The sequence below is a fragment of the Microtus pennsylvanicus genome, chromosome 1, assembly GCF_037038515.1.
Source record: "Microtus pennsylvanicus isolate mMicPen1 chromosome 1, mMicPen1.hap1, whole genome shotgun sequence".
NCBI lineage: Eukaryota > Metazoa > Chordata > Mammalia > Rodentia > Cricetidae > Microtus > Microtus pennsylvanicus.
In genome coordinates, this window is record NC_134579.1 from 216655439 (window position 1) to 216678892 (window position 23454).

A 23454-nucleotide genomic window follows, 5' to 3' on the forward strand; every position below is an offset into this window, starting at 1 on the left:
GGACAGGCACACGGCACAACCATAACACACAACTGTGTGATCACGGGTATCAGAGACAGGTCATTGAGAAAGCCCAGGTGATGTTGTGGGTATTTCATTTATACAGAGGAGAGGGGGGATAAAGCTGGACACCCACGAAAAGCCATTAGTTTAAAGCTGTCATCAGGTGGCCTTCCTTTTCTTAACTAAACCTCACAAAGCTCGAGTCGAGGAGAAAGCTGAATCCGTGGGGAGCGTGAGTGACTCTGGCTGCTGCACCTGTAACTCTAAAGGCAACTCTGCCAAAGTTTCAAGACCAACACAGCCAAGCTGAAAATCACCACTTAAGACTTACTTGAAATGCCTCTTCCAAAAGGATGGCTCATAAAATAAGTAACAACATCGAGAGAATGAGGACATGGATCCCACTTATCATGCAGGGAGCCTGGTGTGCCCCGTACTGGGGCTGACAGCGAGCATGGTTGGTCCCTTGGTAACCAAGATGCTAAGTGGAAGAAACAGAACCACCACCGTCACCAGGTTGAGCGAAGGTCAGAGGGTGGGATCTTGACCCCGGAAAAGCAGTCTGTCCCACCCGCCCAGGAAAAACCTGGCAGTGTGACTGTCAGGGGACCATTCTCAGCCCTGTCTCCTCAAGGCCCCGACCACTTAACTTTGAGGGTGATGTCACTCGGCCTCTCATCTGTCGGGAGTCTGTGGGACACAGACATGAACAGCTCAGAGGTGTGGGGACACTAGACAGCCATTCCCAAGTAACGTCGGTTAAAAAGGAAACGAAACTACAACGGCCGAAATCCACAACTACATTTGAAAGGTTTTTGAAGGCCTGTCCACATACCACAGTGTGAACAGCGTCTCAGCACACATGGCCCAAAGGCCAACTTGGGCGTGAGGAAGGACCCACAGGAAGTGGATGTTAGGGAAGTATCTGTCTTGTTTTCTCAGGAGAACTCAAATCCAGTGAATGATTTTAGATGGGCTAATCTCATGGGCAAAAACACAGACACAGTTTTAATTGTGATGGTCCGATGTGAGCAAAGTAGGAGCAGAACCAGGACCGTGGCCGCCCACTAGAGAACTCCAGTTAGCAGGGCACACAGTGGCCCGGGAGGGGGAAGCCAGAGAGTGCTGGGGATCATCACAGAGAGGAGACAACAAATGTGAGGGGCTGATGTGCCAGGAAACACCAGGGAGAACACCCCAAAACAGAGAGGTTCCAACTAAGTGCTACGCTTCCCACATCAGGCTGAGCTTGATGCTCCCCACATCAGGCTGGATTAGTAAAAAACAAAGCATTTATACCAAGACCCTAACGAACACCATGCATTCCAAGAGCAAGCAGCAGTCTTTTATAAATATTTGGGGGCTACATGGGGAACAGTATTATAAAAGAAAAACTTCCCAATGGACTCCACTCCTGAGGGCATGAGGGCACACAGCTGCAGTAGTTGGTCGCCAGGAGCCCCAGACGTGTCCAACAGAATGGCACATTCCAGAAACTGAGGGCTGAGGTCACTTTTCTTTTTTTTAATATTTATTTATTTATTATGTATACAACATTCCTTCCATGCCTGCCTGCATGCCAGAAGAGGGCACCAGATCTCATTATAGATGGTTGTGAGCCACCATGTGGTTGCTGGGAATTGAACTCAGGACCTTTGGAAGAGCAGGCAATGCTCTTAACCTCTGAGCCATCTCTCCAGCCCCCTGAGATCACTTTTCATATTGATGCTGTCTCTCCCTATTCTAGTCAGAGCTTCTTTCTTTTCTTTTTGTTTTCTTTTCTTTCTTTCTTTTTTTGTCTTTTTGTTTGTATCTGTTTTTTTCGAGACAGGGTTTCTTTTGTGTAGCCTTGGCTGTCCTGTAACTCACTCTGTAGACCAAGATGGCCTTGAATACACAGAGATCCACCTGCCTCTGCCTCCTGAATGCTGGGAGTAAAGGCGTGCGCCACCATTGTCTGTCTCAGGACTTCTAAGTGCCAATCATGCAACAGAAAAGACAGGGAAGTGGCTGGTTATAAGTATATGGGCAATCCTGGGTCCTTCAAACACCCCTGCCACTAGGCTTACAGATGTGCACTGCCTGACACCTCTGCCTTTTAAGATGGGCGCTGGGGATCCAAACCAAAGACCTCAGTCCTGCAACAGAGGCGCTTCACTGTCTGAGCTATCCCAGCCCACCTGCCCAGCTCACTGTGTTGGCTGGACCCCTAACCATTGACTCAAGATGGCAAGAGCACTGAATGTCTCGGGGTGCTGAGCAATACTTTTCACCACAGTCAATGGCCTTGGTTCCCCCATCAGCAAGGTGACTGAGTTGAGCTCCAGGGATCTTCCCAGGTAAGGTACAAGAGGGAGATACCTGTGATGTCCTGCAAAGGAAATGGCTTGAGGGTGGGCTCCACAGGCGGGGCTTAGGTGACATCCTCGTTCTCCACGTGAATGCTGCTTCACTGGTTACTCTGGAGACTGCAAACCTGGCCTCTCCCTGCAGGCTCTAGGCTCTAATGGCCCAGCCTTGGCACAACCTGGGCTGCATGCCTACCTGGGAGTTCGGCCCGGAGCTTCTGTGTGGAGCCTTCCTCTGCCCTGTCTGACCTGGGGATACCCTAGAAAGCTGCAGTTTCTTCTCTGCTCTTCTCACCCCGACGCTAAGAGAACACGGCGTTTAGAGGAGGGGACTTCATATTTGCAGTCCTGGGGCAGTGTTGTAGAAACTGCATCCAGTTACTCACCCTGCTGACTTCCTTAGGAGCCGATTCATCTGGGGATGGAGAAGCAAGGAAAGAAAGAGTTAGCATTTGGAAGGTGCACCGAGACACAGCACACGCGTTCACTCCTGACACACTTCAGCATGGCTTCCTCGTAGGAAGTCTGAGAGTCTTGTAAAGGTTGAACATAATGAATTGGGAGAATAAATTTATGGGAGATTAAATATCACCGCAACTGTTGGTGCAGATTACGTTTCAAGATTCTAAAATGGAAACATGGTCACACGGGCACAGTCAACTCTACAGAGAAGCTGATGAGCTAAGAAGCTGCAGGAGGCATAAGTTGCAAGCCCCAGAAATGTGCCACAGACCCCTTAGTTCGTGAGCTCCGAGGAGAGATCCCAGACGGCATGCAAGAGTCTGGTCACTTCCCTGAAACAGTAAGGCCCTGCCACGCCAGCACCCCAGCCAAGCCACAGGGTCTGGAGTGGCTTGTGAGCTGCCGAAGCTCTGGCCACCTCTCCAGACCCAGCATGCAACAACGCTTCACTAGTCTATCCTTTCTCTGAAATAAGCGACACCTTTGCAAGGGTCTTCACTTTGTGTCCTGCGTCATCTTCAGCTGTCTAAGTCTGTCTGCAAGTACAGTGCAGCTGCACCAGAAACTGACTGAGCCCTGTGTGAGCATAGCAGAGTCAAAACCAGCCCTGCGCCAGCTTCCAAGTTCAGACAGGCGTGAGCCTCCTTTTCAGTGTCCCCATCGGCCCATCCCTGGTTCTTAGTGCGTCCTGTGAGCCATTTCCACTACAGTACCAAGTCCGGTCCCACAGCACACTGTGGTTTGCAGAATAAACAGCTAGATTTCAACACTCTGCCGGCGTGTGCTCACTGTGTGTGGGCCATGGCCGAAGAAGGGCTCAGGTACTGCATGAGGCTTCTCCAAAAATGAAGAATGTTCCAGGTCTTTTTAAACCCCCCCTTTCTTTTCCAAGACAGAATTTCTCTGTATAACAGTCCAGGTTGTCGTGGAATTCAGAGATCCACCTGCCTCTGCCTCCCAGATGCTGAGACTAATGGCGTGTGCCACCACTGCCTGGCCGACCTTCATTATTGAAGAAGCATTGCGGGATTTTTCACTAACCCTTCACCTCCCACTTTATCTGCTCCTGAGCCTCTCTGCAAATGGAACTATTACATCATTATCAGTTCATTAGCGGATCTGAGGCTATAAAGGCTTAGATTGGTGCGCTCAAAAGAACGGGATCTAAGCAATTCAATGAGCCTGGTGTGGCAGTGTGCGCCCAGGGAGGCTGGTGCAGAAGGAGTGTAAGTTCGAGGCCAGCCTATGTGTTCAGTGGAAGCATGTCTCAAGTTTAATTGAATTAATTATCAAACACAATCATCTTCACGAGCATCCAGTGTGGAGTCAAGTGTGTGACAAGGTCTGGCATCACAACAGCGCTGAGTGGCCCCAGACTGTGGCTCCTTCCATCACTACAGAACGGTTTAGAGCCCAACATCTGCTAACAGATGTTTTCCTGCTTTGCTCATTGACCTGGCTTTATCGCTCCCCTTCGAGCATGAACCGGGCTCAAGACCTCGCAGACCACTTCTCACACTAGCGTGTGCAAAAGACATTCTGCCTGCCCATGTCTGCAGAAACGACTGTCTTCGGCTCCATGGACAATTTCAAGTATTTGGAGAAAAGTAAAAACAACTTTTGCCTGTAATTGGTTTATGGATTTTCACCTTGGAATGAATTTGAAATATTCCCTCCTCCTCCTCTCCCTCCTCCTCCTCCCCCTCCTCCTCCTCTCCCTCTTCCTCCTCTCCCTCTCTTCCTCCTCTCCCTCTCCTCCTCCTCTCCCTCCTTCTCTCCTCCCCCTCCTCCCCTCCCCCTCCTCCTCCTCCCCCTCCTCCTTCTCTCCCTCCTTCTCCCTGTGCTCTCCATCTGACTTAGCACTTACAACTTGCGCTAAATGAACGTCAAGTCTACCACTCGCAGGGCATGTTGTGCTGTGGGTTACCAAGGAATCCACACTCCCTCTTCCCATACTGTTTGCTGAACTTTCCTGTCCCATAGAGTCCAGCATGTAGGAGTTAGGAGCACCTCGGGACTGGTGCTCAGGCAACCAATCCTGCTCTGCTAGCCCAGCTGTGCTCCTAAGAACGTGCTAGACTTGCGAGCCAAATAACATACAGAGAGACACCGTCCTAACAATGAGAATTGTTACTGAAAACAATTCTTCCAAAAATACATAAATAACAAAGAAGAAACCTGCCCCCTCCAGCCCATGTTGTTACTATTGCTGGTAGGTCAGAGGAATTCCAGGCTAGAACCTCAGTGTGGGATGCTGTCCCAGTGGCTTCCAGAAGCACTCACAACTGGCCTGCTGATGGCTGTTTCCGTCCAAAGGCCAAGCTCCCTTTGAATGGTTGGGCAAGGGACAGTGGAAACAAGGATAACAGACTTCAAATTATTCGTGAGCATCAAATTATCCCTGGAAAGGTCCCAGTAGAGGACCCAGGTCTTTAGGCAGAAGAGAGCCTCTGCCTCAAATACACACCTGGTCTGCATGGAGATGCAGAGGAACCTGTGCCCCGGCCCTCAGCCCTGTCCTCAGGAGCCACGCAGGCCACTGACATACATGGAAAAGGGGACAGTTAGTGGCAGTGAAACCATGCTGCCCGCGCTTGCTAAAGGCGAATGTGTTTTCTCAGAAAGGAGAAACCATCTCTCCATCCAAACTCCATCTTAATGATCTTTAAAAGCATTAGCAAGAACGAGGCATTGAAAAAAAGAATTCCCTCAGGTTTCCTAGTACTGAGTGGTGCCCCTTTCACAGTAAACACTCCCTTTAAATATTTTATGTCCTTATAAAATGTGTGGGTATTTGTGTTTGTGATTACTTCTGATGTTTCCTTGATGTGAGATGGGGCTACAATAATGGACCCGCACTTGGAACAATGGGTTACAGAAACCCGAATGTTCTGGCAGACCGTGTTTTGTCTGTGGCTATGGTCACGTGCTCACTCCGGATGTACTGGACGGTTCCAGGAGTACTGAGAACAATCCCACAAGTGACAAGCAGGGTTACATGAAGCTCAAACTCTGCCCGGCAAACAGAAGAACTGGCAGAGCGCAGAGGTGGCCTGCAGAACGGGACAAACAACCCCAACAACCCAGCAGACGGAGTTGGTGCTTAGGATGCATAAAGAACTGTAGAAAGTGGGCCATGTGCTTGTCGTGTAAACATGGGTCCCCAGCAACCATGAGAAAGCAGTAAAAGCAGGGGTGCGGGAGCATGGGTCAGAAGTGTCTTCTTGTCTTCGGAAATAATGTGAACTGAAGCCAAGGACAAGGGGGGAAGTGACAGAAGCCTCTCAAGGGCAGTCTGAGGGACAGGATAGAGGGAGGGGTGGGCCCTGGAGGGAGAGGCTCCTTCTCACATGCTCGCGGGGAGTGTGGCAAGGGACACAGAGAATTACTGGTGCACTAGAGAAGGCAGGTTGTTGCTGGAGTGTGCCACTGTTAAGTAAGAGAGCAGGAAGCAGAGTGAGGGATTCCTCCCAAGTGAAGGGGTGGGCGCATGGAGGAGGGGATGGGGTGGGCACAGGGAGGAGGGGATGGGGTGGACACATGGAAAAGGGGATGGGGTGGGCACGGGAGGAGGGGATGGGGTGGACACATGGAAAAGGGGATGGGGTGGGCACGGGAGGAGGGGATGGGGTGGGCACAGAGAGGAGAGGATGGGTGGGCACGGGAGGAGGGGATGGAGTGGGCACGGGAGGAGGGGATGGGGTGGGCACGGGAGGAGGGGATGGGGTGGGCACGGGAGGAGGAGATGGGGTGGGCACGGGAGGGGGGATGGGGTGGGCACATGGAGAAGGCGATAGGGTGGGCACGGGAGGAGGGGATGGGGTGGACACGGGAGGAGGGGATGGGGTGGGCACGGGAGGAGGAGATGGGGTGGGCACGGGAGGGGGGATGGGGTGGGCACGGGAGGAGGGGATGGGGTGGGCACGGGAGGAGGGGATGGGGTGGGCACGGGAGGAGGGGATGGGGTGGGCACGGGAGGAGGGGATGGGGTGGGCACGGGAGGAGGGGATGGGGTGGGCAAGGGAGGAGGGGATGGGGTTCCTGACTGTTGTAAATGCTGCAGCAATGAGCAAGAACGTGCAAGTCCCTGTGTAGTGCTGACTTTGTCCCTGGTTCTGTCCCCAAGAGTGAACAGTGCCATCGTATGGTAGCTCAGATTGTTGTTTGGAGACCCCCCCACATGTTGGTTTCTGGGAGCAGCAGTTTGTACTCCTACCAGGAGCAAATAAGGCTTTTTCCTCATTAACACTTGTTACTGTCTGCTGCCTCGATGACAGCCATTCTAGCAGGCCTTCATTTTCCAATGCCTAAGGAAGTTAAACACCCTTCCCCGTGTTTATTGACCATTCATATCTCCTCTGCTGAGACTCTCTGTCCCATTTATCAGCCCTGTACTGGTTGGCTCATCTCCCATATGTATGTATGTATAGATGTATGTATGTATGTATGTATGCATGCATGTATATATATGTCAGATCTGCCACTCAGTATGAGCTCACAGATTTGACTAGAGTGGCCAGCTGTTGGGCTCCCAAGATCCACCCATCTCTCGCCCTGCAGCACTGGGGTTATGACCATGTGTGGCCCTGTTCCAGATCTGATGCCTTCAATGTGTAGCATATATTCATAAAGCCGCATGTGACAGCAGTATCTCTGCTGATAATAATCAGTTCTCCCTCAGCACCTGAAATGCCTCACGTGGCGAGGGCAAGAGGGACTGCAGGCAGCTTCCAGAGGCCTAAAGTGCTTATTTACAATTTTCGGAATTAAAATGTAATTACATCATTTCCTCCCTTCCGTCTTCTTTCCAACAGCTCCCATGCGTGCCCTATTCCCTCTCCAATTCATTGCTATCTTTAAACATTACTGTTACACACATGTATAGACACAAACATATACAAATATAACCCATTGAGTCCAGTCAGTCTCGCTTACACGTGTGTGGTTTCAGGGCTGACCACTTGGTGTTGGCTAACGCTGACGAGAGATGAGAGTGTCCACAGCAGAGGAGCTGCTGGAGCCTCAGAGACACTCCCAGGCTCTGCCTCTACCGCTGGGCCAACTCAGACCACTTGGAAAACCTGATGCTCATAACTGTCACACTTGGAACAGTGTATGTGAATGACTGTAAGGGTCACACGTGGAACAGCGTATGTGAATGACTGTAAGGGTCACACTTGGAACAGTGTATGTGAATGACTGTAACGGTCACACTTGGAACAGCGTATGTGAATGACTGTAAGGGTCACACTTGGAACAGTGTATGTGAATGACTGTAAGGGTCACACTTGGAATAGTGTATGTGAATGACTGTAAGGGTCACACTTGGAATAGTGTATGTGAATGACTGTAACGGTCACACTTGGAACAGTGTATGTGAATGACTGTAAGGGTCACACTTGGAACAGTGTATGTGAATGACTGTAACGGTCACACTTGGAACAGTGTATGTGAATGGACTATAACTCTTACACTTTGAATGGAGTATGTGAAAGGATATGTCACACTTTGAACAGTATAGGTAAGGTGACTGTAACTGTCACACTTTGAACAGTGTAGGTAAGATGACTGTAACTGTCACACTTAGAATGGTGTAGGTAAGATGACTGTAACTGTCACACTTAGAATGGTGTAGGTAAGATGACTGTAACTGTCACACTTTGAACAGTATAGGTAAGATGACTGTAACTGTCACACTTTGAACAGTATAGGTAAGATGACTGTAACTGTCATACTTTGAACAGTGTAGGTAAGATGACTGTAACTGTCATACTTTGAACAGTATAGGTAAGATGACTGTAACTGTCACACTTTGAACAGTGTAGGTAAGATGACTGTAACTGTCACACTTTGAACAGTGTAGGTAAGATGACTGTAACTGTCATACTTAGAATGGTGTAGGTAAGATGACTGTAACTGTCACACTTTGAACAGTATAGGTAAGATGACTGTAACTGTCACACTTAGAATGGTGTAGGTAAGATTACTGTAACTGTCACACTTTGAACAGTGTAGGTAAGATGACTGTAACTGTCACACTTTGAACAGTATAGGTAAGATGACTGTAACTGTCACACTTAGAATGGTGTAGGTAAGATGACTGTAACTGTCACACTTTGAACAGTATAGGTAAGATGACTGTAACTGTCACACTTAGAATGGTGTAGGTAAGATGACTGTAACTGTCACACTTTGAACAGTATAGGTAAGATGACTGTAACTGTCACACTTAGAATGGTGTAGGTAAGATGACTGTAACTGTCACACTTTGAACAGTATAGGTAAGATGACTGTAACTGTCACACTTTGAACAGTATAGGTAAGATGACTGTAACTGTCATACTTTGAACAGTGTAGGTAAGATGACTGTAACTGTCACACTTTGAACAGTATAGGTAAGATGACTGTAACTGTCATACTTTGAACAGTATAGGTAAGATGACTGTAACTGTCATACTTTGAACAGTATAGGTAAGATGACTGTAACTGTCACACTTTGAACAGTGTAGGTAAGATGACTGTAACTGTCACACTTTGAACAGTGTAGGTAAGATGACTGTAACTGTCACACTTTGAACAGTATAGGTAAGATGACTGTAACTGTCACACTTAGAATGGTGTAGGTAAGATGACTGTAACTGTCACACTTTGAACAGTATAGGTAAGATGACTGTAACTGTCACACTTAGAATGGTGTAGGTAAGATGACTGTAACTGTCACACTTAGAATGGTGTAGGTAAGATGACTGTAACTGTCACACTTTGAACAGTATAGGTAAGATGACTGTAACTGTCACACTTAGAATGGTGTAGGTAAGATGACTGTAACTGTCACACTTAGAATGGTGTAGGTAAGATGACTGTAACTGTCACACTTTGAACAGTATAGGTAAGATGACTGTAACTGTCACACTTAGAATGGTGTAGGTAAGATGACTGTAACTGTCACACTTTGAACAGTATAGGTAAGATGACTGTAACTGTCACACTTAGAATGGTGTAGGTAAGATGACTGTAACTGTCACACTTTGAATGGTGTAGGTAAGACGGCTGTAACTGTCACACTTTGAACAGTATAGGTAAGATGACTGTAACTGTCACACTTTGAATGGTGTAGGTAAGATGACTGTAACTCACACTTTGAATGGTGTAGGTAAGATTACTGTAACTGTACACTTTGAACGGTGTAGGTAAGATGGCTGTAACAGTCACACACTGAACGGTGTATGTGAGAGACATGTGTATTGGAAGACATGTACATTCTCTTTACCTCGTTCTTATACACAGCAATAAGGCCACAGAATAAAGTGAGTCCCAGGATGCTACAATGACCCCTTTCTGTGACAGGTGATATTTATTCTAAAGACCAGTGTGCAGTGACAAAGAACTGTTTTTATATAATGTGCTAAAAAAAAGTACAACCTTAAACTGTCTGGCCATGAACAAAATTACATCAGTGAAGACAAGTACAGTGCTTCCAAATTAGCCACCTGGTCCTTCAGCCTCCAGTCCTGAAATGAACATCTACTGTATCTTGCCATGTCAAACACTGCTTAAGACACAGAGGCTGATCAAATGGATGGTAAGATATGCTACCGATTAATTCCTAAGAACTGACAACTTATAAAACATCACAGAACTATATGTATAGGAAACTGTAGGCAGCAGAAACACGGAACAGATGGCATTTGTAGAGACTGGGACATCTGACATTAAATCCCTCATAACAAAGCCCGTGTCAGACAAACACACAAGCTTCTTCAACAAGTGAACAGGCTGGTGACCTCCCACCATCCTAGAGCTCCTTCTCCAAAACAGTTTAAAGTATCTTAAATATACTCTTTTTCTATTTGTGTATGTGCAATATATAGTCTGTGAGTGCACATGTGTGTATGTGTGTGCATGCACACATATGTTCAGGTACACGCGCATGTGTGTCCCGTGTATGTGGAGGCCAGAGTGCAATAAGATTGTTTTATTGTTATTATTATTGTTGTGGTGGTATGTGATATGTATATCTGAACACAAGCGCATGTGCGGCATGCTCTGTATGTGGACATCTGAGGACACTTTTCATGATAACGATTTCCTTTCACCACAGGTTGCAAAGATGGGACTCAGGGCTAGAAGTGATCCCACCATGCTTTAGCAGAGGCCTGAAAATGCAGAGCGGTCATATACAACCAGACAGCTTGGCAACAAAGAGCACACCCCACATGTATCGCAGCTCAGGTGGACCCCAAAGCCAAGGTGCCAAGAGACATGAGAGATTGGAAGTGGTTAAACAACACTTGATTCCATCTACAGCACTGGGAAAAACCAAAACTATGGCAACAGAGAACCATTTGGTTACGGCAGGATAGCAGGACAGAAGCGTGGGAAGGAGGGGAGGTGTACTGTCACAGGTGTGCCCTGTCCTCGGTCTGGTGGCTGTATGAACCTAGATGTTTTAAACAAACAGATTATACACCAGGAAAATTAACAGCCGAGTACTTTGTAATGTATCTGGCTGTCATCTGAGGTCACCTGTGTCAAAGGCTGGCCCTACGTCAGTCTGTGAAGACGGTCTAGTGCCATGGGAAGGACGTGGAGGCTGCTGAGGCAAGGGTTAGGATGCTGAGCTCAATCTTAAGCTCCCTGGCTTAAAGCCTACATAAAACATGTTACTCAACACGACATTTAGTGCCATGGGAAGGACGTGGAGGCTGCTGAGGCAAGGGTTAGGATGCTGAGCTCAATCTTAAGCTCCCTGGCTTAAAGCCTACATAAAACATGTTACTCAACACGACATTGTCATGACAGCACCCGAGTTCTGCTGGAAACAGGGAAAGACTCTTCCTGCCCCAACAATACGGCTTAACTCAGAGTCGGTAATGATGGGAACAGAGCCAAGCAGGAAGGTGAGGGAGGGCAAAGGGTGGAAAGGTAAAAACTGATTAGTCGTCCCTTGAGGAAAATCCTTCACCACAATGAAAAGGGCATCACATACAAAAAAGTCAACAGTGACAAGTGACAGCCTGCAACCGTTTTCCACAGGTTGTCATGAAACTGTCACCTGTGTATCTAAAGTTATGGGACATTTTCATGTCGAAAATGGTGTCACTTTAGAATGATGTGCAGTGTGTAGAGTCCAGCCTTAACCTCGCTGCTCACACTGCCTACCCCTGAGGAAGAGCCAGCAGACCTCGGGCCACACCATGCCAATCAGGCCAGTGTACAGATCCTGGAAGGTCACCAAACCAGGCAGTACCATCTGTGGTTCCTCCCTGGGCAGGCACTGGCAACTGTGTGGGAAGAAAGCTTTTCCACACCAAAGGCATTTTAACATATGCCGACAGAAGGCAACAGAGAGACTTCAAAGGTTTGGAAAACACATCGAAAAGGGAAAAACAACTTTCAGTCAACAAAGATTTCAAAAAAAGAAAAAAGAAAGAAAAAGACAGTTTGAAATCAGAAAGTAGAATCATGACTTCCGACACCTCTGGAGTAACCACTCAGACACACAAACGAACGGCAGGTTGTTTAGCTCCATCTCCAATAATGGCTGAGAGATCTCAGAGGGAACTGCAGAAGGACGGAAAGCCACTGGGGACAAAAGAGAAGCTGAGCTGGGAGACAGACGGGCGGGCATCCTGCCTCCTTCCACTGCCGTCACCTGCCTCCTGCTGCCTGCACCCCTCATCTCTCTTGGCATTGTCCTGCTGCTGCAGAGAGTAGGGGTTCTTCTCAGGGCTCCCACCAGCTCACCTGGGAAGTCCCCACCAGGGTTTCCACCACCACCCTGGAATTAGAGAGTCCGAGAAGGACTAACTCCTCTCTCTGCTGTTTGCACTGTCAAGCCCTGAATTGTTTCCTTTCTAGCCTTCTTAGGATGCTCCGCTATACCCGTGAACATTGGCTTAAATGTATTTTTTCTTGTAAGAGAGAAAAGTGTGCCACCTTCCCTTTCTCTTCAATATTTTCACTGATGGTGGGAGGCCAATCAAGGAGAAAACAATCTATGTAGCTCTCTAGGGTGGCCTTCCAAATACCTGCCCACTTCAGCAGCAGGTGCCCCATGTCAAGCCACCCTGAAAGGCGCTCAGGGTCTAGGTTGCAGCATCAAGTCCTTGGAAAGCAGCTAAGGTCTCACTTGTGTTTCCACCCACGCCTTCATCTAAGCCACAAGGGCCACTAAGTCATCTTTATGTTGAAGGTCCTTCAGTCTGAAGTGACAGCCACAGGACCTCCTGAGCTCATACCTGTGTGGAGGACGGCCCCATTGGGTCCCTTTGCAGAGAAGGCAGGCAGCTCTCTTCAAATAATTCCCCTTTGCTTCTCCCAGGGGGAGCTCTGGTTGGAAGCCCCTGGTCCTCTGTGTAGCAGTGGGAAGCAATAGACCTTTGGAAGGTGGGACCTAGTGTGACATCATTAAGGGGATACCCTGGAAAGAGATTCGGGGGCCCAGCCTCTCAGGTATCCTTTTGCAAAATGGGATCTTTACACACACAGCTATGCGCTCCTGCAGCTGTGACATCATCAGGCCAGTGCTTCATCCTTGAATCTCCAAAACTATGAGCTAAATAAGCTTCTTTCCTTTATTAATTCAGCCTGATTCAAGTAAAAAAAAAAAAGATCAAAAAGTAAAGTTATAAACCAGTTTGAAGTGCGCTTTATCACAAACGTCTTGGATTGCTCTTCTTCTGTCAGTGTGATCTGTCCATCTAAACTCCCGTGATACAACACAAGCAAACCAAGCCTTCTACCTTCAAAAGAAACCCAACTGAATCATTCTGTAGACAAGGAAAATGAGCCGAAACCCCCTACTGAAACACGAAAGTGCCTGCTCCTGACTGCTCTGCTGCTGCAGAGAGGAGCCATGGCCAAGGCAACTCTCATAGAAGAAAGCATTTAGCTGGGGGCTGGCTTCTGGTTTCAGGGGTGAGTCCATTGCCCTGGAGGAAGCAGACAAGCACGCTGCTGGAAAAGTAGCTGAGAGCTTTACATTCTGATCTACAGCCAGCAAGGGGAGGGGGGAGAGAGAGAGAGAGAGAGAGAGAGAGAGAGAGAGAGAGAGAGAGAGAGGGAGAGAGAGAGAGAGACTGGCTACACCTCCTCCAACAAAGACACACCTACCCCAGTAAGGACACACCTCCTAACCCTTCCCAAACAGTTTACCAGTTTACCAACTGGGCACTAAGCATACAAGTATACAAACCTGTGAGGGTCATGCTCATTCAAACCTCAAGTGCCTTTGACTATGTTTGATATGAAATGTTTAACCTAAAATTAATCTCTCAATTATCCCGAACAACAGCTGTTCTTTGTCAGTTATTATTTCTTAGTGTCTTTTTTGTTTGTTTTTTCGAGACATGGTTTCTCTGTAGCTTTGGAGTCTGTCCTGAAACTAGCTCTTGTAGACCAGGCTGGCCTGGAACTCACAGAGATCTACCTGCCTCTGACTCCCAAGTGCTGGGATTAAAGGCATGTGCCACCACCACCTGACCCATTTCTTAGTTTTAATGATATTCATAATTTTCGTCATGCTTGACTGCTTTGGACTTTTGAGACCAGCCACCTCCGCTGTCCCCTGCTCGGCTCTGATGGCCGTTCTCAGAGGTGAGTGTGGACCCTCTTTTTGCTCAGATTGTACTTTTCATGTTTTATATTTAGGTTTTTAAAGTGTGCTCAAGTCCAAAGGAATATCCACTTACTCTGCCTGAGGACTCTAAAGTCATTCTGGGCTTGTAACCACCTGCGACCAAATGTCTGTCAGGCCTTTACATCTCAGGGCAGTCATGCAAACACGTGGGAAAGCCTTGCTTCAGTTTCAAAAGCTGAGCCACTACTACAAGTCCTCAGTTCCCACAGGCATTCCACCTGTGAAGCAGGCGTGTGGGATGCTCTGTGGAGGTGACAGGTGACCAGAATACGGAAACCTGACTGACCTGTTCCTAACCCGGATGATTTGGCATGCCATGATGGTTCACTCCAAACGCTTGCATCATCAAGTCTTCAAAGGTACTGGGAGGTTCTTATCTAAATTTCAAAATATGTACATTGTTCTTAGAAGCACTTAAGAACATCCCAGAAGGTTCAGCCTGTCCAGTGAGTGCCTGCCTCCTCCTGTAATGTTCTCAAAGGGCTGTATCCACCTCCGAGTCTTCTCATGACTACCCTCCCGTGCAGCTCAGAGGGCCTTCAAAGGGCCTTCTGAGGACTAAATCCTATCTTCTTAGGGAACCTCCCTTTCAGAGATAAGAGCTGATCTCACCAGTCACTGGGTACACACTGCCCTTTCTTTTCTGCCCTTCCTAAAACTGAATTCCACAGCTCTGGGGAGTCAGGATGGCTGGTATCAAAACAACAGAAGAAAGGGAAGGAAAGCAAGCAAAGACGAGGACTAGCAGGGCAATAGGGAATGGAAGAACAAACACAAAAAGTTTGCCAGCATGTGTCCCCACCCTCACCTCTACGCCTGCTTCAAAAACAAGGGGGAAAAACTAAACAACAAACAAACAAACAAACAAAAAACCTTTTCAAGCTGGAGAGGCTCAGAGGACAGCACACCAAAGCTCCTACCCCAGAGTGATCAAAAAGGAGGGGCCACAGCGTGCTTTATATTTCATTCCACCCGTGACCTGAGCTGACCTGCTGCACTTGCTGACTTATTGACTGCTGCCTTGCCTGACCAGACAACTGCCCCTAAATCTTCTCGCTCAGAAATCAAGCCCCAAGTCCTGTTCCCTGCTCTTGCATCTCCCTATCTCCTCCACCCACGTCATCACTACCTTAAGTCGTCCAGGCATCCTGACACCTAACACTGGCCCTCAAATTCAGCAAACACAAGAAGTCCTGTGGAGCCCGTGTAAACTAAAACACCAGACCCTGAGACAGTCAGCCTGAGTGACAGGGACACCATGAGCCTGACAATCCTCTCACTCAGGAGTCACTGGTGACACCCAGCCCCTAACAACTCATCACACCTGATCTGGCGCCTGGGTCCCTGTGCTCCGATAGTGCTGTACTCTGCCACCACCACGAAGTGCTAGCTTCCTGATGGCATTAGCACAGGGAAATGCTGCTCCTGGGGCACCGTAAAGAGCTAGGGACACCAGGCAGACAGCGGTTCTCAGCACCAAAGTCAGGTTTAACTGGCTGAAGGCAAACACCGGATTTAAATTTTTTATTAAGCATTTCTATGGTAACATTACACTGCCTGGTGCTGGAGAAGGAGCTGAGAGTTCTGCATCTGAACTGGGAGGCAGCGGGAAGTGAATGTCATGCTAGACCTGGCTTGAGCATTAGAGACCTCAAGCCTACCCCATAGTGACACACTTCCTCCAACAAAGCCACACCTACTCTGACAAGACCACACCTCCTCATAACGTCACTCCCTATGAGCCTACGGGGACCATTTTTACTCAAACCACCATATACACTCACAGCAGGTAATCAATAAATATCTCTGAATCGGTAACTGACCGGTTAGCCAGGAAAGCATATCACACTGGGTCACATTCCAGGTACAACTAGCTGTCACAGTGGTTTGTCAACTTGATATGAGTTCGAGCCATTTGGGGAGAGGGACTCACAATAGAGAAAATGTTCCCACCTGGTTGACCTGTGGACAAGCCTCTGCGGGCATCTTCATGATTAACGGCTGGTGTGGGGAAAGCCAGCTGACTGTGGGTGGAGCTTTCCCAGACAGGCGGTCCGGGGAGTCTAAGAAAGCAGGCTGAGCAAGTACTAGGAGCCAGCCAGTAAGCAGCAGCAGTTTTGCCAAGGCATCTCATCTGCATCTCCAGGTCTCTGCTCTGACCCTGCCCTCGGTGATGGAGTGGGAACTGAGAGCTGCGAGATGAAATTAACCCTTTGTGCTTTTGTGTGAAGACACTAGCCTGTCATGTGGACATTTCTACAGAGGGTTATGCAACCTGAAATCAACTTTGATCACTGTAGAATTTTCAGAAAGGTTTTACGAGCTTAGAGTTGGAAACAATGTACCATCATTTTTCATGGGTTTTTAACGTTTAGAAATCTGTCACAGGTGAGAAAAAATGTTAAATGCTAAGAGGAATGACATCAACTAACATTTCCACAGCATCTCTTTCTGTGTGTGAAACTAGAAAACACAAATTGTATAAAGGCATCTCAACGAAAACTAGTATTTCCCAAGACCTAGCAGCTCATAAAGATTTTATTCATTTGAATCACTCAGAAATGTGACTTCTGCTGGGAAAACACAACGGCTTTTAAAGCCTGGCAAAGAGGACCACGAGCTTCAAAGACACCAGACACTGCTTCAGAAATCAGTCCAGTCCATGGCAAAGGAACACACTTGAATCAGTTTCCTAGGCGCCCGTGATATTATAAGGACGAGACTTAATTTTTCATCTTATTAGCATGGCCACCTGAAGTCTGGTTCGGAATCATAAGCCACCTCACTCCCAAGCCGCACGCTTAAAGACATCATCAGAGTAATTGACACACAATTAACAGAACTAATGCAATGTATCAATTACCGGCAGTGCTGTCTCCGCTCGAGCTTCTAGTTGGTAGACTCATGGTTATTTATAACCCATGTCAAAGCATTCAGTGCATGACTTCCATTTGCCAGAAGCAAAGGAATACCTGATTTGATAGTTTCGTGTTGATAATGTAATTTCAACTGCTGAGATAAAATAATTGTAATGGAATAAAAATCATTCTAATTTCAAGTAAAAGAAAGAGAAGTGTCCGAAATTATGTCCCATGAGAGTTGTTTCAGGCATGTCTTGTTTGTTTATTCATGATGAGTACATGGTTTTTAGTGTTCTACAGGCTACAGCCTTGTGAGGAGGTGTGTTCTGGCAGGGAACTCGTGCCTCGTTAGTTTAAGATGCCGTCACAGCGTAGACCAGCACGGGAGCCATCTGTTAGACATTAACCAGTTTAAATGCGGCTAAATCTGAACCCCAGGCGATTGAATAGAAGGTTGGGGTGGCATGATTTTAAAATCTTTATTCTAAGTATGAAATGACTAAAAATTTCACTTGGATAATAATAACTCCCATCTCTAGAATCACATAAAAGAGAGAAATTTGATAATTACAGTTTTTATATAAAAATAAAACCATGTAAAAATTTTAAATTTAAGGTAACTGACAGCAACAATGCTTTAGCTATGAATTACTTAAATGTCAAAAGTAGTGGCAGCATCTGCTCTAAAAGGTGTCACACACAAAGCCACAGGCCACAAAGGACAGTGCTCTATCAACAGCCTATAAATTATCTAGGCTAATTCACCACCTTCTTAGGTACTAAATCAACTTCCATCGGAGGTTATTATTACATTGGAATTTGGGGTTTTATTAATATTCACCTTAAATATCATCATAGTATCAAAGATACCAAAGTGGTCACGCTGAGCACCAATTCAACATCCTTCCTAACACTGCCCAGACTGGTAACCGAAGATGGGACACTGTTGACAGTGGAGGTAAGGTTTGGTTCTTCTTGCCCAGAACAGAACAGTGTCTTCAGTGTGGGATCAAGTCCCAGCTTGGAGACTCTTGTAAGAAATGCAGAAGACTAGGCCTCCACATAGCTTCACATATGTGCTGTGTGTGGACACATGTGTGCAGGTGCTAATTGCAATAGTAACCTCAGAGTCCCAAAGGGCGCCAGTTGATCAGTTTGTCAGACGTAGTTCACATATAGATGAGCATGAAGATATAATGTGTAGTCTGACTAAATATGAGATATAATTCTTTCCAAGGTGCCCTTTTTTTCCAAATGCATGAAAAGATATTTTATGAGAGTGTTGGGAACTCCTTAGACGTTACACTTTATCTTGAGGAATTGCTCACTCTCTTCCCAGATGAGTCAAATCACTTGTATAGGAACTAAATGCAAAACCCAGCTCCAAAGGTCACTTTAAAATGGATCATTGTGAACTTAGCCTCAAGGTCAACTTTAGAAAACAATTTTCAGTGCTGGGGAGACAAGAGTGAGCTCTGTGAGTGAAGCATCGCCTCTTCATGCGTGGGAACCTAAGTGTGAGCCCAGCACACACATACAAAGCTGGGTCACCCCTTACACTTGTAATCCTGGTGCTGGGAGAGGAGAGAGGCGGAGACCCTGTCTCAGAAAACAAGGCGCATGACTCCTGAGGAGCAAAACCAGAGGCTTACAGACCTCTGCGTGCATGTGAAAACATGTGCAACACATACTTGTACACACTCAGCAGACATACGCACACAAGCACACACACATATGTACAGATAGACATAATGACACACACATACACACTCAGCAGACATACGCACACAAGAATACACACATATGTACAGATAGACATAATCACACACACATACACACTCAGCAGACATACGCACACAAGAATACACACATATGTACAGATAGACATAATCACACACACATACACACTCAGCAGACATACGCACACAAGAATACACACATATGTACAGATAGACATAATCACACACACATACACACTCAGCAGACATACGCACACAAGCACACACACATATGTACAGATAGACATAATCACACACACATACACACTCAGCAGACATATGCACACAAGCACACACACATATGTACAGATAGACATAATGACACACACATACACACTCAGCAGACATATGCACACAAGAATACACACATATGTACAGATAGACATAATCACACACACATACACACTCAGCAGACATACGCACATGCAGACTTATTCACACATACATATACACACACTGATACCTCTCAACTGCACATAACAAAAATGTTATACATTTGAAATGGAAATGATAAGAAAGCAATATAATTGTACTGGAAACATTAAGAACACTGATTACATTCTAATCTGAGCAGTCAAGGGGTCACCTCCATCCTGGATCCCCTTTCTCTCTCCTTCTCCTGATGTCTCTGACTACAAACCAACTGCATAGACAGACTAGGCTGTCAGACCTCCGAAAAGAAAACAATGAGTCCCAACTTTCTCCTATGTGTTAGTCTAGTGACCTTTTAACCTGCCCTGGAAACCTTGGCAGAGCTCAACACACCATTGCCTACAAGTTGCCTCGAGAGATTGAAAATATGTACCCTTCTAATTCAAAAATCCAGCTGTGGATTTCCAAAACAAGTGTAAAGTCCATGTAAATATTACACACACACACACACACACACACACACACAGAGAGAGAGAGAGAGAGAGAGAGAGAGAGAGAGAGAGAGAGGGAAATGGAGCGATAAAGAGAGGGGGGAGGGAGAGGGGGAGAGAGAAGAGAGGGAGGGAGCTGCAATGAGACAGAGATGGAGGAGGGAGAGGGAGATGGAGAGAGACAGGGAGATGGAGGGAGACAGGGAGATGGAGAGATGGAGGGAGACAGGGAGATGGAGGGAGACAACAACCAAACCTGAGACACGTCTGGAACCTGGTCCCACACAGTTGGCAGAAACAATAGCCAACATTTTGGTACAATTCACTCCTTTAGGCAACTTTCAAATGAGCTTGGGAAGTATTTGCCCCATACAAGTATGGCAAGTGACCACAAGCTGACAGGAACCACAGGGCCAATGACCAGTCAGCTCCCTACTTCCCGAATGCCATGACGGGACTCTGCGCCTCGGAACCGAGAGCCTGATGAATGCTTCCTTCTACACATTGCTTTTGTTCATGGCATTTCTCCACAGCAGCAGAAAGAAACTGATGCCACGTGTGTGTGTGTGTCTTTCTGTGGTATGTGCACAAGACTGCAGGTGTCCTTGGAGGCCAGTGACACTGAATCCCCTGGAGCTGGAGCAGGTGGCTGTGAGCATCCCATGTGGGTGTTGGGAGCCAACTTTGGTTTTCCAAGAGCAATCCTTGCTATTAACCACTGAGCCCTTTTTCAAGTGTGCAGTGTTAGCTTACCTAACAACACGAAAGTTTGTAGAAATTCTCATTTGTAAGAACTAAACTTAATTTCAAGTTCGGTGCTGCAAGTGTTATGTCCGTTTGGCACACGCTGGCATTATCTGGGACAAGGGACTCTCAACTGAGAACATTCCTCCAGAAGATCTGGCGGTAAGCAAGACTATAGTACATGATTCTTGACTAGAAACTGATGTGGGTGTGTCCAGCCCATGGTGCGGGGTGCCACCCCTGGCCTGGTGGCCTGGGTGCTACAAGAACACTGACTGAGCAAGCCCCAGGCAGCAACCTGGGAGTAGCACTCCTCCGTGGCCTCTGCCACTTTTCCCTCATGCTCCTGCCCTTGCTTCCCTCAGCAGCAGAGTGTATCCTCAGAGTTGCAAGCAGAAATACACTCTCTACTCCCCAAGCTGCTTGTGGTCAAGGTGTTTCATCACAGCAACGGAAACTCTAAGACATGTTCCATGGGTATCATGCTTCTGCATTGCACTATCCCTTATTACATAGTAAATTTAAATATGCAGTGTGTGTGTGTGTGTGTGTGTATAAATTCATGAAGAGACAAGAAAGAGCTTGACACTTGTCTCTCGACTTGACTATTTCCTCAGTCATTCTGCCTCCTTGGGTTTTTGAGGCAGGGTCTCTCACTAATGTGGCTCTCCCTGATTTGGTCGGGCGGGTTGGCCAGTGAACCTTAGAGATCCAGTTGCCTTTACTGGCACACACACTGTATACCACTGGGGTTACTGGTGGCCACCACAATTTCAGGTTCTTACGTGGGTGCTGGAGATCTGGACTTAAATCTTCATGCTTAGTGGCAGGCACTCGAGCAGGGCTAAGCTGTCCTCCCTGCCCCCAAATGGGCACCACCATTAGCCAGGCTGACCCTCAAAGCTCAGCCACCTGAGACTGCTCTCAGTCTCTGGTTCACCCTGATGGGAGATGCTGCTTAAACTTTGCTCTTAACCATCGATGACAGGGTTGTCCTGAGAGGGAAATGCTGATCTCTGATTTATTCCTACACTTCTTCCTCTCAAATCATGTGCTCACACACACATTCTTGCTTGTAGACACTGAACATATCACTACAGTTGCTTCGAAGACTGATTCATATATCTCAGGGTGCAAGCTCTCCCTGGCAAATATTTGTTTCCATTATGATATGTTCAGAAACTATAAAGACTTATTCAGAGCACAGAAATTGCCTATATTTCTACAACATCTTTAAAACACTCTTTTTTTTCTATGTTAGGCAGAAGTTAGAATGCTTATCACATTAAGAGAACCACCCCAGAACAGCTATGTTGGTGTTAACGCAAAAGTTTCTCAAGTAGAATTAACTGTGCCTATGAGGACAACATGCATAAAAATAGGAGTCCAAATTTGGTCAGATGGCCAAATCTAGCCATTTAGGAACACAGGAAAGTTACACTGCAACATTCAGAGAAAGCACGTCCATGCTGATTCAGTTTGAGGGGAAATGTGTTTGACCTCTTGGGCCTTTGGAGTCTACTCTTCTCTTTTCACCAAGAGAGCTGCTTCTATTTTCTATTATTTGAACTGCAAAGGTGACTAGTTAATTTAAAAGATAAATATATTTCTGCGAATAAGAGAGAAACACACAAAGGGAGTCCTCCCCTAAAATGATATTCTGCATAAATTTTAAATGCAATATGTCCCAAATTCCAGGAATCCAAATATTTTATGTATTTTTTTTCCTGTTTTCAGTTTCATGCATCCACATAGTGAATTTTGGTCTTTCTCAGGTCTCTTCCACTGGAAACCCATTTCTAGCAAGCCTGTCTTTGTTGTGTGACCCACTGAGCTTACATGGGGCAACTTGGATGAGAGCTGGGGAGTTATTTACCAGGGCATAGGCAGCTCACCAAAGAATCTGACATGTAAAACAGTTCTCACATCTTTCTCGCCTCTCCGAATTGCGTCTAAAAGGGCCATCCTCATTTTACTATTGGAGGCCCCATTCTGTTAGCATCTGTGACTAGGAAGGAAGGAAACAAGGAAGGGCCAAAGATAAGCCAGCACGGGGCTCTCAGATTGCGCTCTGCAGAGTGGAGCATCTAGAGACAGGAACACAAACTATGTTTTTCTAATCAATATTAATCACTGGCAAGGTCTGCACACAGACAGTGGTCCCTGGGCCAACAAAGAGCTGTACTGGGCGTGCCGTGGCCCATCAGGTAGAAGGGCCCGTGAGAGGCCCCACAGCCACTGGAGCACACGTGGAGTCCGTGTGGAACCTCCGTCTCCTCTTTCAATCTCTCTTCCCAGCAGGTGATGTGAGCTTTTCACTTGGACACACATCCCTGCCACTGCCATGGCTGTCAGAGCCAGAAGCCAAACGCAGTGGGGCTATCAGATCCTGAACTGGAAACAAATTCATCTTTTCTCTTCTCAGTTCACAGCCCGAGACACCGCACTGCAGTGACTCCACAAGACTAATACAACAAACACTAAAAAATTCTCAGCCGTTATTTGCCAAGTGCTTTTATAATTAACAATTTTTTTTCTCATATTCATTTAGCTCCTCTAACAATGTTATCTTTTAAAAAAATACAGAAATAAAATATAAACCTCTATTTCATATTTTGTTTTCTTCTCTTTTTATTTTTTGCTTGTTTGTTTTGTTTTTTTAAGACAGGGTTTTTTTCTGTGTATCCCTGGCTGTCCTAGACTAGCTCTGTAAACCAGACTGGCCTCGAACTCACAGAGATCAGCCTGCCTCTG

General features: G+C 46.8%; 1 protein-coding gene across 6 annotated transcripts in view; it reads right to left on the reverse strand.

Annotated features, from left to right (window-relative positions):
• Pde10a (phosphodiesterase 10A) overlaps positions 1-23454 on the reverse strand; it is a 440519-nt gene that overhangs the window by 73756 nt on the left and 343309 nt on the right. For all 6 annotated transcript variants that reach the window (XM_075950945.1, XM_075950962.1, XM_075950955.1 and 3 more), the window contains one exon: positions 2738-2766. In XM_075950945.1, coding sequence (XP_075807060.1) covers positions 2738-2766 — 29 coding nt within the window. The remainder of the gene's footprint in view (positions 1-2737; positions 2767-23454) is intronic.